We start from the raw sequence: 15,984 nt of genomic DNA, 5'->3' as shown, positions 1-15,984 counted from the left end.
AGCTTAAATGTATGCAAAACGAACACAACGTTTCAAAACAGAAATTGGTGTTAAAACAATCAGCACTGCTGAGTAAATTCAGTGGAACAAAAAAACATGGTCTGTATTCAGATCTAAATTATTCAACTTATTGAGGAGCTGGACTTGTAATTTTGCAGTTTCGTGCTGGAGTTTCAATTTGAAGTTCCTCCAGAAATGTAGGATGGAATATGACAAGCTACCGGTATGTACTATGTGGCAAAGTATACAGGGGCTGTATATTGTCTCCCTGCCTATTTAACTGATATGCAGAATTCATCATGCGAAAGGCTGGACTGGATGAATCCCAAGCCAGAATTAAGATTGCCGGAAGAAATATCAACAACCTCAGATATGCTGATGACACAACCTTGATGGCAGAAAGTGAGGAGGAATTAAAGAACCTTTTAATGAGGGTGAAAGAGGAGAGCGCAAAATATGGTCTGAAGCTCAACATCAAAAAAACCAAGATCATGGCCACTGGTCCCCTCACCTCCTGGCAAATAGAAGGGGAAGAAATGGAGGCAGAGAGAGATTTTGCTTTCTTGGGTTCCATGATCACTGCAGATGGTGACAGCCAGGGCCGTCTTAAGCATGACGGGCGCCCGGGTGCCATGGTGCAGAGATCGCTCCGGTGCCCCCGCCCCATCCTGTTTATTGCAGCAGCTGGTGGGTGGGCGCAGCGCAGCGCCCCCCTGGCGCCCCGCGCCACCCAGCCTTCCCCTAGAGCTGGCCCTGGTGACAGCAGTCACGAAATTAAAAGACGCCTGCTTCTTGGGAGAAAAGCAATGACAAGCCTAGACAGCATCTTAAAAAGCAGAGACATCACCTTGCCAACAAAGGTCTCTATAGTTAAAGCTATGGTTTTCCCAGTAGTGATGTATGGAAGTGAGAGCTGGACCATAAAGAAGGCTGATCGCTGAAGAATTGATGCTTTTGAATTATGGTGCTGGAGGAGACTCTGGAGAGTCCCATGGACTGCAAGAAGATCAAACCTATCCATTGTGAAGTAAATCAGCCCTGAGTGCTCACTGGAAGGACAGATCCTGAAGCTGAGGCTCCAATACTTTGGCCACCTCATGAGAAGAGAAGACTCCCTGGAAAAGACCCTGATGTTGCGAAAGATGGAGAGCATAAGGAGAAGGGGACGACAGAGGACGAGATGGTTGGACAGTGTTCTCGAAGCTACCAACATGAGTTTGACCAAACTGTGGGAGGCAGTGCAAGACAGGAGTGCCTGGCGTGCTCTGGTCCATGGGGTCACAAAGAGTCGGACACGACTAAACAACAACAACAAATACAGGGGCTGTCCTTTTTTTAGTGGTTAGTCACTGTGGGACCCTTTTCTGGCTGAAAGGCGAAATAAGAATAATTTAAATAAATAAACAAAATAAGTTGCCTTCTGGTTTGAAAGATATATTGTAAGTATCATCTGTCTTAAACCATACCTTTTAGGTGAAGGTGGTTGGACACCTGTATATACAGATCTTCTCCAACCAGGGATAATCTTGCACCAGGAATATTCTCATATGTTCAGAGAGGTAAATCACAGATATTTGCAAGCTGCTCTGGGAGCTCCTCCTGCAGCTAGAGCAGGATAAAACGTTTTTTTTTCGATAAATACAGTAATGCACACACACAATGCAGCAGAGGAACGCATCCATAGCTTTGGAATTGTCACCATGTACAAAAAAACGGGGGGCATAATGACAACCAAAACCATCTCAATTCCTGATGCAGGATGGGTTTTAAATGGGTTGGAGGGATAAATTGCATTTAATATATTCTCTCCTGCCCATTAAAACCCATCCCACAAAGGTTATGGGCTCAGTACTGTATAGGAATACAGATTCTGTATTTTGTAGAGATTTTTGAAGTTGTTGTCTGAGCCTAAAGCGGGGTGAGGAGGAGGAAGCTAGATTGCTTCTGGACTTGATCAAAAACCTAATTCCTGTGCTTTTAATTTTGCTGCCGGGGCGGGACTTTGGAACTCTGTTCAGGGAGGCTTTTAATGTTTAATAGATTACTGTGTTTTATTTTTCTGTTGGAAGCCGCCCAGAGTGGCTGGGGAAACCCAGCCAGATGGGCGGGGTATAAATAAATTAATTATTATTATTATTATTATTATTACAACTTGTCACACACGTGTGAGCCTGGCGCATAGCTGTCAAGTTCTCCCTTTTTTAAAGGGAATTCCCTTATGCTGAATAGGCTTCCTCGCGAGAAAAGGGAAAACTTGACAGCTATGGCCTGGAGGGAATGATAGACTATAATTAATATATCCTCTCCTATTAAAACCTATCCCGCACCTGAGGCGTTTTCTCCCTTTTGAAACGAATCAAAACCGCAGGAACCCCGCAAGAAAATCCCCTCTTTCCTACCCGCCGCCGAGGGAGGAGGGGAATCAGGCGAAAATGCCTCTCAAGACTGAAAACCGAAAGCAACTTTCGCAATCACGTGGCACCGCGGAGAAGGGTGAAGAGGCTCTGTTTTGCGGCTCGCAGGAGAGGAGGAACTAGTTTGGACGCGGGTCTTGGAACAAAAGCGATCCTGACAGGTTGGTGCTTGGTTGCGGGGTGCAACGAGGGGCTCCCTACCCCGCACTCCGAATGGAGATCCTTCCTGGACTTCCGCATTCCAGATCCCAAGCGGGGAGAGTTTTCAAGCTGGCCTAGCCGCCATAGCTGCCAAGTTATCCCTTTTTTAAAGGGATTTTCCCTTATGCTGAATAGGCTTCCTCGTGAGAAAAGGGAAAACTTGGCAACTATGCTAGCCGCATCCCCGTTTGTTTCGCAGGGATCCCGAAACGGCAGCTCAAGCCCCGTTGAGGCGCGTTTACTCGGAAGTAAATGCATGGGTGCACTGCACGGAATTCAGCAACGCCGGTTTCGGTGGGACCGGCCTCTAGTTGCTATATTATTGGGTTACAGCCAAACCATGCAAACAGGCCCGTTGCGCGGGGCTTTTGCGGTCTTCCTTCTTGTTTATAGAATCATAGAATTTGTAGGCTTGGGACCACGAGGGTCATCTAGTCCAACCCCCTGCAATGAAGGGATCTTTAGCTTAATCCAGCTCCGGACTCCTGGGAGGAGGCGTGGATGGGTTTGTTTCTGGCCTGATCCAGCAGGGGCTCTTTGTGTTCCCGAAGATCGAAAGCACTATGAAAAGGCCTCTAAAAAGATCAAGGATCAAAGTAACGTGCTGTCTTTCTCCGTCTCTCTCAAACACACACACACACGCAATCGCTGTCAGCCATACATAACGCTCTCCATCTCTAAGATAGTGGTCTCCAAACTCCCCACGCGGCCGCTTGAACATCGCTGAGGGACTTGGCGAACCACTTAATGATTTTTCTGCCTGTTGTATGCAGTGCTAGGCGCTGTATGCTTTTTAATTGCGTTTTTGCAGGCACTACCACCTGAGAGAAGCTCACTTTGGTCTGCAAACTCGAGTCTGTGATCCCCTGATAAAGCACCCAAACAATTTCTCTCTCTCTCTCTCTCTCACACACACACACACACCATAGCTGCCAAGTTTTCCCTTTTCTCGCGAGGAAGCCTATTCAGCATAAGGGAATTTCCCTTAAAAAAAGGGATAACTTGGCAGCTATGACACACACACAGCTTTTTCTCTCCCCCACAGCCTTGCAGCTGTGTTACAGTGATTCATTATCCCTTCTTTCTCCCCATCAGGTTTCATTGTGACATCCTCCCCTTTACTCTCCTGCTCCCACAGTTTCCCCCATGGGTACTCAGAGACCTCTCATCGTGCCCTGGCTAATGGAACAGTTGGACGCCCGGCGGTACCCGGGGCTGTCATGGCAGAACCCAGAACGGACCCTGTTCCGAGTGCCGTGGAAACATGGCTCACGGCAGAGTATTTGCTGCGAGGATTTCCAGCTCTTTGAGGTAATCTTGTAGTGTTTCCTTCGGTGTGTGTGCCACATCGCCCTGGCAGGCATCCTTTCCTCAACCTGATGCTCTTCAGCTGTTTTGAACTACAACTCCCATCGTCCCGAGCCGTGCTGGTTGGGCTGCTGGGAGTTGTAGTTCGAAATGTCTTCGGGGCGCCAGGTTGGGGAAAGCCGGTGAAGAGGTTTCCTTCGTGTTTCAACTGTAACGTTCTGAAATAGCTGTGGGAGGTGGGCGGAATGAATGGGGTTCAAGGGAGAGCAAAGCAAATTATTACTAAATTAAAAAATTCCTTCAGTAGCACCTTAAAGACCAACTAAGTTTTTATTTTGGTATGAGCTTTCGTGTGCATGCACACTTCGTCAGATACACTGAAACAGAATCCACCAGACCCCTAAGTATATTCAGAGGTTGAGGGTGGGGGTGATGGGAATGGGTGATGGGCTGATGGGAGTGGTAAACCTGTAGATGGCTGTTAACGACTGTTGATGACTGCAATTGGTCCTGGGGGGGGGGAAGCAAGGGCTGAGGCGCTAAAGAAAGTTTGATCATGCATAATGAGATAAGACTCCAATGTCTTTATTCATCCCAGGTGGATTGGATAATTGGATTGGATAATTGGATTCTTATCTCATTATGCATGATCAAACTTTCTTTAGCGCCTCAGCCCTTGCTTTCTCCCCCCCCCACCAATTGCAGTCATCAACAGTCGTTAACAGCCATCTACAGTTTACCACTCCCATCAGCCCATCACCCCCACCCCCCAACCTCTGAATATACTGAAGGAATACTGAATACCATCTACAGTTTACCACTCCCATCAGCCCATCACCCCCACCCCCAACCTCTGAATACTGAAGGAATTTTTTTACTTTGCTTCGACTCAGACCAACACGGCTACCTACCTGTAACCCAAATTATTACTATTATTTACTATTATTTACTGAACGAAGCAGCAGACGCTAGCTTGTGTCAAGGTCTCTGCCCTTCCTTCCCCAATGATCTTGCGTTGGCTTGCCCTCTGCCTTGCACCATCCACAAACAGAGATCGGATATTGGATCCCACAGGGCATTCGTATCCCTCCCAAGATTCACTTTTAGAATATTTGGTGATTGGGTCATGCTTATGCTTTCGACCCTTTATCATATCAGTCACCCTCCTCTGCAAACATTCCAACTTACCAATATCCTTCTTAAATTGTGGCACTCAGAACGGAACACAGCACTGGGGCATTTGATGGGGTTACGTTTCCTCTGAAGGAGCAGGTTCGTAGCCTGGAGGTACTCCTGGATCCTTTGCTGTCGCTCGAGGCTCAGGTGGCCTCAGTGCCTTCCATCGGCTTCGGCTGGTGGCCCTGCTACTCCCCTATCTGGACAGGGAATAGCCTAACTACTGTTGTCTATGCTCTGATAACCTCATGGTTAGATTACTGCTATGTGTTATACGTAGCGCTGCAGCTGAAGACGGTTCAGAAACTTCAGCTAGTGCAGAATTCAGCGGCCAGGTTGCTCACCAGAGCAAGATTGTTTGAGCATATTGCACCAATTCTGGTCCAACTGCACTGGCTACCAATTAGTTTCTGAGCCCAATTCAAAGTGCTGCTTTTGACCTATAAAGCCTTAAACGGCTCAGGACCGCAATGCCTCAAGGACCGCCTCTTTCCATACGAACCTACCCGGACCCTGAGATCATCTTCTGAGGCCCTCCTTCGTGTGCCCTCTCCCTGAGAGGTCTGGAAGGTGGCAACACGAGAACGGGGCCTTCTCTGCAGTAGCTCCCCCTCTGTGGAATGCTCTCCCCAGGGAAGTTCACCTGGTGCCTTCATTATACACCTTTAGGCGCCAGGCAAAAACATTCCATTTTAACCAGGCCTTTAGTTGATCTAATTTACATCCTATGCCCTTTTAAAATGTGGGTTTTTTTGGGGGGGCGCTATTGGGTTGCTTTTTATTAGGTATTTTATGGTTTTATATCTTGATTTTATTCTGTGAAGCTCCCTGAAACCCCCAGGTAAAGGGCTGTAAAGGTAAAGGGACCCCTGACCATTAGGTCCAGTCGTGACCGACTCTGGGGTTGCGCGCTCATCTCGCATTATTGGCCGAGGGAGCCGGCGTATAGCTTCCAGGTCATGTGGCCAACATGACAAAGCCGCTTCTGGCAAACCAGAGCAGCACACGGAAATGCCGTTTACCTTCCCGCTGTAGCGGTTCCTATTTATCTACTTGCATTTTGACGTGCTTTCGAACTGCTAGGTTGGCAGGAGCTGGGACCAAGCAACGGGAGCTCACCCCGTCACAGGGATTCGAACCGCCGACCTTCTGATCAGCAAGCTCTAGGCTCAGTGGTTTAACCACAGTGCCACCTGGGTCCCTAAAGGGCTGTATATAAATTCAATAAATAATAATAATAATAATAATAATAATAATAATAATAATAATAATTTGTGGTGTAAAACATTACGGGATTTCAGCAGGAAATTACGGGATAACCACCGATTGGAAACGAAGCAGTGTGACTTCCCCGACCACATCATGAGCACAAAGCATCGTGAATGTGCAGTAAAATCTGGAGGGACCTCCAGTTTTGTGGCAGGTGGAAGTGTCCTGGGGGCAGCTGACCAAAATCCATCTGTTAAGATGACACAAGGGTTGAGGGAGGGAGGGAAAGAGTTGACCGTGGGCCTTTCAGATAGACTGTCTTAAGGGTGGTGGTGAGCAGGGTGCTATAGCTGGGCTTAGAAATCTGCTGTGTGGGGGGTATGAAATCTCCCTACCTAACTGCTCTCTTTCCAGGACTGGGCCATTGCCAGAGGCCGCTATCGCCCAGGCATTGACCAGCGGACGCCCTCCGAGTGGAAAAGGAACTTCCGCTCAGCCCTGAACCGGAAGGAGGAGATCCGCATGTTTCAGGATAACAGCACAGACTCCGAAGACCCCCACAAGGTGTTTGAAATCCTGCATGGCGCAAGTAGGTAGATCGGACAGAACGGAGGGCTTCCGATGGGGATCACTAGGCAAAAGATGCGAGGAGGAGCCATGGATCAGACCGAGAATCTCCTCTGTTTGTAATCTTGTAGATCTGAATGACTCTGCCCAGGGGGCAGCAGTCGGTGACATTTCGCCTACCATGTCTGGGAGCACAGGACAGTCTGGAGACAGTTCCTCCTCTTCCCAGGTCAGTGCTTCTACTTCCCTCCCTGTCCCAGGCCCTGCAGCCATGGGGTGGGGAAGTGGAAAGAGGAAGCAGAGCAGCCTGTAGGGGAGAAGCCAGTGGGGGGGGGGAGGACAGGGAAAGAGAAATAAACAGCCTGTGAACCTTTTCTATCCTGTCCTTCAGGGCGATATGATGAGTTCCCTGGAATTTTGCAGCCCCTCAGAAGGTGAGTGATAGCAGCATACTGGAAAGGGATCCAGTAAGGGATTGGTTCGGGTGCTGCAGGAAATAGGCGAGGTATAAATGCATCAAATAAATAAATATAATAAAAACATGGAGACGAAATGAAGGGGAAATTCTAAATCAAGCCACATTCAACACTCAGGCCACCAAGCTCAGTTTACTTACTTTTGCTCATTTTATATATAGACGCTCAGTTTTCTTGGAGACATCTGAACAGAGAATCTTGGGGGCAGGTGACCATATGCATCATGGAAGTTGTGTCCCCCCACTGCCAAAAAAACACCCTGGCACCCTTCTGCAGCTGCTCTCGTATTAACTTTTGACACAGCTCCATCATTTGAGCAGGGTCAGCAAACTTTTTCAGCAGGGGGGGCCGGTCCACTGTCCCTCAGACCTCGTGGGGGGCCAGACTATATTTTGTAGGGGAAAAAATGAATGAATTGCTAAGCCCCACAAAAAACCCAGAGATGCATTTAAAATAAAAGCACACATTCTACTCATGTAAAAACACCAGGCAGGCCCCACAAATAACCCAGAGATGCATTTTAAATAAAAGCACACTCTACTCATGTAAAAACACCAGGCAGGCCCCACAAATAACCCAGAGATGCATTTAAAATAAAAGCACACATTCTACTCATGTAAAAACACCAGGCAGGCCCCACAAATAACACAGAGATGCATTTTCAATAAAAGGACACATTCTACTCATGTAAAAACACGCCGATTCCTGCACGGCCACGGGCCGGATTTAGAAGGCGATTGGGCTGGATCCGGCCCCCCGGGCCTTAGTTTGCCGACCCATGCATTAAAGAGAATATGCAAGATTGTATTCCATCTTTTTGCTGAGCAGCGTTACACTTTTTGTCTTTTTGAGTCAGCAGTGGGATGGAGCTGGGAATGGTAAGCTGTACCCCCCCCCCTCCAAAGGTTGTTAGACTACAACAACCATCATGCTTAGCTATTGCCATGCTGGCAGGGGCTGATGGGAACTGCTAGAGTCCAATAACTGCTAGAGGGCCACAGGTTCCCCAATCTGTAGTCAAGTAATTAGGGGTTTCACATACCATTTTAACCTGGTTTTAACTGCATAGTTTTGTGCATATACATTTTTTTTTCTTTTTGATTCACCTGTCCCGAGACTGTGCTCCATGTATCATATGGCATGCATGAGACAAAAAGAGCAGTAGAGAAGAAAGTCTTGAGAGTGAATGAAATTCTCTTTTCCACCTCCCACCCCACCCCTAGAATCTGTTTTCTTTCCAGATCTGGAAAGAGGAGTCCTGCATTCCAGCCCTATATTGCCCCATTTCCTCCAAAACCACAACCAAAGAACCTTTGACCATTAGCACCAGGCATTCCTAATGCCCTAGAGATTCCAGATTTTTGGCATTCTCAGGCACTCATTTCTAGAGATCCCCCTCTTTCTGTGTGCACTTGCCGAGTATCACATTTTCTTTCTTTTTTTGTTCTTCTGAAATACCTTGTTTTTGCTGCCAGGAGCAGAGAATGTAGCTTGCACTGGAGGCCTGGCCCCATTCAGCTTGGATATGAATCTCCCTGCAATGGCAGAGCCACAGCTGGATCAGATACTGGGAGCTGATATGTTTGGTGAGCTTCTTGAATCTAGAGGAAATATGTCAGGGCCAAGCTGAGATTGCAACCGTTACCCCTTTCATCTAGTGTGGGAGGAACCAAAGGTAGATCTTCTTTGTGCTTTGTGGTAGATCGGCAATGCTTTCCGACTCCCAGTTGCTGAACAGCAACAACAACAAAAACAGTTCCCATATCCTTAGGAACGATCTAGTAGATTTTTGTCATGAAAGTGGCGGGAATTACTTTAGGTTCTGAAAACTAGGCCACTCTCCCAGAGATCCCCACATGTGGCGTTGTCAGGCTCCCTCTCTCTGCCAACCTAGCAGTTCGAAAGCATGCCAGTGCAAGTAGATAAATAAGTACCGCTGGGGCAGGAAGGTGTCCGTGCGCTCTGGTTTCCGTCACGGTGTCCCGTTGCGCCAGAAGTGGTTCAGTCCTGCTGGCCACATGACCCGGAAAGCTGTTTGCGGACAAATGCCGGCTCCCTCGGCCTGAAAGCAAGATGAGCGCCACAACCCTATAGCCGCCTTTGAGTGGACTTAACCGTCCAGGGGTCCTTTACCTTTTTTTTTACCTCTCTCTCAATTCTGTTTGTGTGTCTGTGTTGGGTATCATGTGCTTGTTTTGTCTTTTTCTCTTCAACCATGTTTAGCGCTAGGAGCAGAGAATCTCGCTTTCTGTGGAGGCCTGCCCCCACCCGAGTTGAATCTAGTTCCATCCGCAACTGCAGCATCTCCTCTGCAGGACCTCTTGAGTAGCGAGACTTTCGGTGAGCTCCTTGGATCTAAAAGAAGTATCTGGTCCCCTTGGCGCTGCTGTGCTTTTAAATAGCAGAAATCAGGGTGTAAAAGTAGCAGGTGGAGAACTCCCTTTGGCTTGGTGGGCCAGATTTTTATTCCCAGCCTCCTAGGCCAACTTTGACACCAGATGATTGGCAGGCGGGGGGGAACCATCTGACAAGTTGTGAAAATGAAATCTGTTGGCTTGTCGTTCAATATATATATTTACCACGGTGAAAATAGCTTGGAAGATGGAGCTAACCCACCAGCCGTCATCTGTCTCCCACCGATGAAGGAAACCCGTGGCGCTCATACATTTCGCCAATCAGGTTGAGCTTGTAACTCAAAGCCATTGCCTCCCATGTTCTTTTTGCTGCGTTGGCAGTACCAATTTGACCTTCCTGGGGCGGAAGTGTCCAACCTCACAGGGCTGTTGCGAGGATTTTAGGAGTGGGGAGCTATTTAGACCACATAGCACATTGCACATAGCTGGGAGTGAATGGAGTGCCACATACTTTGGAGGACTCGCATATAAGACTGTGCTGTTACATTGAATGGGAGGTTTCTCTGGAAGAGAGGTTTGGCAATTAAGAGGCAATGTGCCGCTCTCAGTTTTCAGTGGTCGTTCCAGAATGATTCTGGCTGCTTCTCCTGGGGAAACAGCAGAGGCTGGAAGACAGGAAGAGTGGGTGGGTTTTGCACCTGGCTCCCCAAACTATCCCTTCCTCCTCTCTCCTCCCCAGAGTCAGATTTTGAGGTCCGAGCCTACTATCGGGGTCGGCTGGTCCTCGCCGAAATCTTCACGAACGTGCGAGGCCTGTGCTTTGTGCCTCCAGGCTCCCAGGGCCGCTACCCCGATTTGGCGGACGTGGTCCTGCCTGACCCAGCCTGCTTGACTGACAGTCTGCAAGCGACCTATACTCAGCGCCTTCTGCGAGGCGTGGCTCCGGGGGTGCTTCTCCGTATCGAGGGTATGGCTTTGTGTGGCATGCGCCGAGGCCATTGCCATGTGTCCTGGAGCCAGTCGGAGATGCCTGAAGACAAGACGCCTCACGGGGTTCTACTGAAGGAACAGTTGGGTCCCATTTACAACCTGCAGCAGTTTGTGCAAGGTACACAAGGGTTATATTGCCTGCCCCATGTCTTAAAGGGCTCACCCTGTTAAGAGAACTTTTGCAAGAAGTTTTGATTCTCTTTCCACCACTGCTAGAGGGACAGGCACACACTCACGTGCCAATTGAAATACAAGTAAATGGTTGTGTCTTCAGGACAGGGATGGGGAATCTGTGGCTCCGCAGATGTTCAGACTCCTAGTCCTCCTGGGCTGATGGAGTGGGGAAAACATCGAAAGCAACTTATTACAGTGGTTCTGGGACGCGGGTGGCGCTGTGGTCTAAACCACTGAGCCCCTTGGGCTTGCCGATCAGAATCCCCGTGACGGGGTGAGCTCCCGTTGCTCTGTCCCAGCTCCTGCCAACCTAGCAGTTCGAAAGCACGACAGTGCAAATAGATGAATAGGTACCACTGCAGCAGGAAGGTAAATCGCGTTTCCGTCATGGTGTCCTGTTGTGCCAGAAGCGGTTTAGTCATGCTAGTCTAGCCACATGACTTGGAAAGCTGTCTGCGGACAAACGCCGGCTCCCTCGGCCTGAAAGGCAAGATGAGCGCCACAACCCCATAGTCGCCTTTGACTGGACTTAACCGTCCAGGAGTCCTTTACCTTTTTACAGTGGTTCTGTTCTTACCTTCAGGGTTGTGTTTCGAGAGTGGCACTGGATGAACCCATCCTCAGCCCCATGGCACATGGGCTGCAGGGTGCTGTCCTCTCCACTGTACTATTTTAGCATGTTTACCAGGGTGGTCCAATGTGCAGCCTTTTTGGTGGACGTTGGCAACATTTGACGCCCCTCCACAGCCCTCATGCCGAGTTAAAGGCCACAGAAATAGTAATCAGCGTGCAACTACCAGTTGAGGAACTGATAGGGCTTTAGACTATGAAGGAAATGCTCTCCTCCCTTTCTCCCCCTGCTTCCCCAGACCTGATTGGATATATGGAAGGCAGACAGGGATCTCCTAATTACACCTTGTGGTTATGCTTTGGGGAAGATTGGCCAGACACCGGCCGGCCCTGGAAGAAAAAACTGCTCATGGTGGAAGTAAGTACTTTTGTCCCTTTCCATGTTTTGCTTAGGCACCGTCCAATATGCTGCTCTCTTTTCTGCAGCTCAGAAGCTGTGAACCTCCAGATGTTGTTTGACTACAGTCCCCATCAGCCGCAGGCAGCAAGGGCCAGTGGTCAGGGATGATAGGAATTGTAGTCCAGCAACATCTGGAGGACTATAGCTTTCCCCTCCCTGCTTTATTGCGTATGAGAGAAGAGGGAAATAATTAGGATATTGGCTAGGGTGACACATGCATCATTTTTGAAGCAAAGCACATAAGAAAATCTTTACAACTGTCTTATACTTAGGCGGGATTATGTAAAGATTGACTGACCATGATTTATTGAATTGAGTAACAGCTCCGTCTTCTTGTAAGTATATTAGAAATCAAAGCCTCAGACTCCTTATGCTTGAGCTAGAGAATAAGATTATTCAGTGGTAAGGGTAAAAGCAGTGATATTTACATCTCCTAGTTGAAGTAATATTGAGGTTTGATGTAACTTTCAATAGGCAAACTCCCATGCCTTTCATGTGTTTAAAACTGTTAAGCAGACTAGAAATTTGTTAAACACACATATAACAAAATGCATTTCCATCTGCTGTGAGATCCTCTCTCTTAAATACCATATAGCTACTTACATTCTGTACCCAAAGCAGCTATTTTATCTTTCTGAATAAGCCACTCAATTAGGATGCATTAAAGTAGGGGTAACAAACATGGTGCCCTCCAGATTTTGGGGACTACATCATTCCTGAGCGTTGGGCCATGCTAGCTGGCACTGATGGGAAGCACAGTCCACAATATCGGGCTTGTTTACTCTGGCTTTAAAGTCTGAACCCGATATTGGGATACTGGCAGGCCTTTGAAACAGTGAGACCTAGAAACTTGGTCATTCTTTTAAAACGGAAGCAGAAAATCTGCTGCCAGAATTGGAATGCGCCTGGTATTCAGTGAATGGAGAAGCAAATAGCTCATAGCCGGTCTAAAGTATACTGCTGTTTAAAACTTCTGTAGCAGTATAGTTGTGTTCTAGGATTTGTACAAAACATAGATGTTGTTTGCCACTATGAAATAGCTCACCATCTGCCTTACTGCCACCAAGGGGGAAAACCCACCTTCCATCTCTCATGTAGATTTAATATGGATACGGGCAAGATAGAGACATCAGAGAAGGCTATCGCTCATGGTTAGGGGGGAGATAAGATTGATCATGATACCCAGTTCAGATGACATGGCAAGCCAAATTTGGCACGGCATGGCAGCAAAGATCAGGGAGGAACATAGTGGCTGCGAATGCCCTGTAATCCCACTAATCCCTATCTTGGCTTACCATGCTATGCAAACGAGCTTGGGGGTTTGGGAGGACTGGAATTAAGAGTCCTAACTGACTGGCAGATGAAGCTGATAGAATTTATGGAACTGACTGGGAGAATCCGAGAACAGGGAAAGGAGACGGAAGAAGATTGGAAGAAAATTTAAGAACTTATTTGGAAAAGAATTATAAAATCAAAAATAGATAATAAGGGAAGTGGAAGTGCAAAGAGGCTGAAGAAGCATTTAGATTTAGTAAGAAGGGAACAAGTTTAAATGTGAAATAATTATTAAGATTTCTAGATCCAAATGATATTGTGAAATATTGGGAAGGTGCGGTTAAAATGGATCAAGGAAAATATTTATAATAAGTATACTAGAAGAAGAAATGGGTCAAGAAGTAGAGAGTGCTATAATAGACATAAATAGAAACGTGGAAGGGGGGGAAGGAGGAAGTTGACAGAGCAAGAAATATATTTGAGAAATGTTAAAGAAATGTTTTTTCTGTTTTCCTTTGTTTTTTGTTTTTGTTTTTTCTTGTTTTTTGTATTTGTTATAATACCAATAAAAATATATTTTTTTAAAAAAGGAATTGGAGTCCTAACAAATGTGTGAAGGACCACAGGCCCCCACCCCTGCAACAGATAGGTGTGTCATCTACAGCTTTCATAGGGACTTACCTTTTTGCAAAATTGGGATACCTGATCAACTGTGGGTACTTCTTTAGCTGATTACACACACACCAGTAAAACTCTGTAGCCAAAGACTGTTTCACTGCGGTGGGAAGAGCGCAGCTCCCTCTAAGGTAGCCTAGCCCTCCCTCCTTTTATGTAGCCCTGGGGATAAAGTGGGAAAATGCTATAGTCTCTGCCCTGCCACACATGGTAGGCAGTTCTGTTAAGTACCAGGGAAGAACTAAATGAATGGAACACAAGTAGCAGCAACTGTTTTGCTCTCGTTCTCTCCCCACCTCCCTTTTTACAGGTCATCCCTAAGACGCTGGAAGCTTTCTACGAGTTGAGCCAGTCCAACGGGGCCTCATCATTAAAAGGAACAGAGCGGGACCTAAGGATATCGGATTCGCTGCAGGGATCCTTTCTGGACCAACTGAGAGAATGGGGAGAGAAGATGGAGATGCAGTTTAATTAGCCGCACAAAACTTTTATCCCCTCCTTTCAGAGATAGCTGCAGACTTGGTCCTCTTCCTCAGACAGCTTTTGGTGTTTCTCTTATTGCAGCAGAATCAAGACTCCTGAGAAAGGGGCATGCTGGCATCTCCCTTTCGTGGAGATGGTCACTGCTCACTTGCACAAACCCTTCCACTGAGACAGCTTACAGCCGCTGTCGGTTTCTATTAGCATCCTTGTATGCAGAGAATATTCAAGAGTTTGGGGGGTGGGTGGGTTCGTTTGGTTTTATTGCTTCATCTGTTCTTGTCCATATCGTTTGCTGGGTTCGTCGAAGGCGTCACAACCACAATCAGCAGCTGAACATGGTGAAACCGCTCCTCTTTAACTAGGTCTTTGGCTGTTAAACACACTCTGGCTTTTAAAATGTGAGGCTTTTTTCTTTATTATTATGTTACGCACTGTGTGTTTTTATGTTGTAAACCACCCTGTGATCTTTAGGTGAAAGCCGGTACAGTGGTACCTCTGGTTAAGAACTTAATTAGTTCTGGAGGTCCATTCTTGACCTGAAACTGTTCTTAACCCGAGGTACCACTTTAGCTAATGGGGCCTTCCGCTGCCGCGCGATTTCTGTTCTCATCCTGGAGCAAAGTTCTTAACCTGAGGTGCTATTTCTGGGTTAGCGGAGTCTGTAACCTGAAGCGTCTGTAACCTGAGATACCACTGTATATAAATTTAAGAAATAATAATAATGGCAAAAACTGGATTTATCATCTCTGAGTGTCCCAATTATGCTTAATATTTAACATTACTTTTTACTGCTTCTTGTTTGTAATCTTAGTGTGTGTTTTTTTAACCTCACTTTTTAATCCACAGTAATTCTGATGCAGGCTTGCTGTTTTTCTTAAAAACCATTAGACGTATCCAGTCCTTTCTTTTGACAGTGCTAAGACCGTAGCAATTTTTTGCCAATTCTCACCCCGTTTGCTCTAATCGGTCTCCTTCCCTTTTTCTTATTTCAGTCCTCAGCTCTGGTAATCATCTTGTTATCTATAAACTTATTTTAAAGTCTCCTCCCTCCTCTTGGTCTTATTCCTTTCTCCTAACATGATTTCATTGGTTATGCACTCCTTAGTCCACTCATTGATCTGAGTACTTGTAGTAGAACAAGATTTAATTAAAAATATCATCTTCTGGTTATGTCCCCTCCCCTTTTCCTCCTGCCTGCAGTAGTTTGTTCTGGTTGTGTTCACACGCCTCTAAACCATGGTTTGTTCAAAAAGCACAGAGCAGTCAAATAGACAAGCAAACAAGCAACAACTGGTTTCTTCAAAGTGTGGCTTGTTTTCCAGCTGTTTTTGCCTTGTTTTTCTATAGCTGGCCTAGTATCTGGGGTGGAGCAGCCAAACAAACCATAGTTAAGGCTGCTGGGTGCAGATATTATACCAAACCATAGTTTGAACAAACCAGTTTGTAAGCCAACAAAATCCCCCAATTGCTTTGCATTATGGTTGCCAGAAAACAAACCATGGTTAGTCTGCTGGGTTGGGTTTGGATGTTCAAACTAATTATGCTGAGCAAACCTTGGCTCAGCATTACGTGTGAGCCAGGCCACTGGCTTCTAACGCTGCATGGAACTCCCTACCTCTGCCTCTCTGATTTCGTCTTTTAGAAAGCCAATT

The 15,984-nt window shown here is 46.9% G+C and overlaps 1 protein-coding gene across 2 annotated transcripts; it reads left to right on the top strand.

Annotated features, from left to right (window-relative positions):
• The first annotated feature begins 2,088 nt into the window (after positions 1-2,088).
• On the top strand, positions 2,089-15,375 carry IRF3 (interferon regulatory factor 3). Of its 2 annotated transcripts, none has more exons than XM_035136507.3 (10): positions 2,089-2,575; positions 3,711-3,926; positions 6,723-6,897; positions 7,007-7,104; positions 7,267-7,309; positions 8,827-8,937; positions 9,575-9,691; positions 10,445-10,813; positions 11,739-11,857; positions 14,160-15,375. In XM_035136507.3, the coding sequence occupies exons 2-10, from the start codon at positions 3,762-3,764 to the stop codon at positions 14,322-14,324; spliced, it is 1,362 nt and encodes a 453-aa protein (XP_034992398.3). In that variant the 5' UTR covers positions 2,089-2,575; positions 3,711-3,761; the 3' UTR covers positions 14,325-15,375. The 2 variants fall into 2 exon arrangements, with proteins under 2 accessions (XP_034992398.3, XP_034992397.3); XM_035136506.3 differs by having other exon boundaries at positions 2,447-2,575; positions 3,754-3,926.
• Positions 15,376-15,984: the final 609 nt, after the last annotated feature.

The sequence above is a fragment of the Zootoca vivipara genome, chromosome 12 (assembly GCF_965207765.1).
Source record: "Zootoca vivipara chromosome 12, rZooViv2.hap1.1, whole genome shotgun sequence".
Taxonomy (NCBI): domain Eukaryota; kingdom Metazoa; phylum Chordata; class Lepidosauria; order Squamata; family Lacertidae; genus Zootoca; species Zootoca vivipara.
Note: the sequence above shows the minus strand (reverse complement) of the source record. Positions and strands in the feature narration are given on the sequence as shown.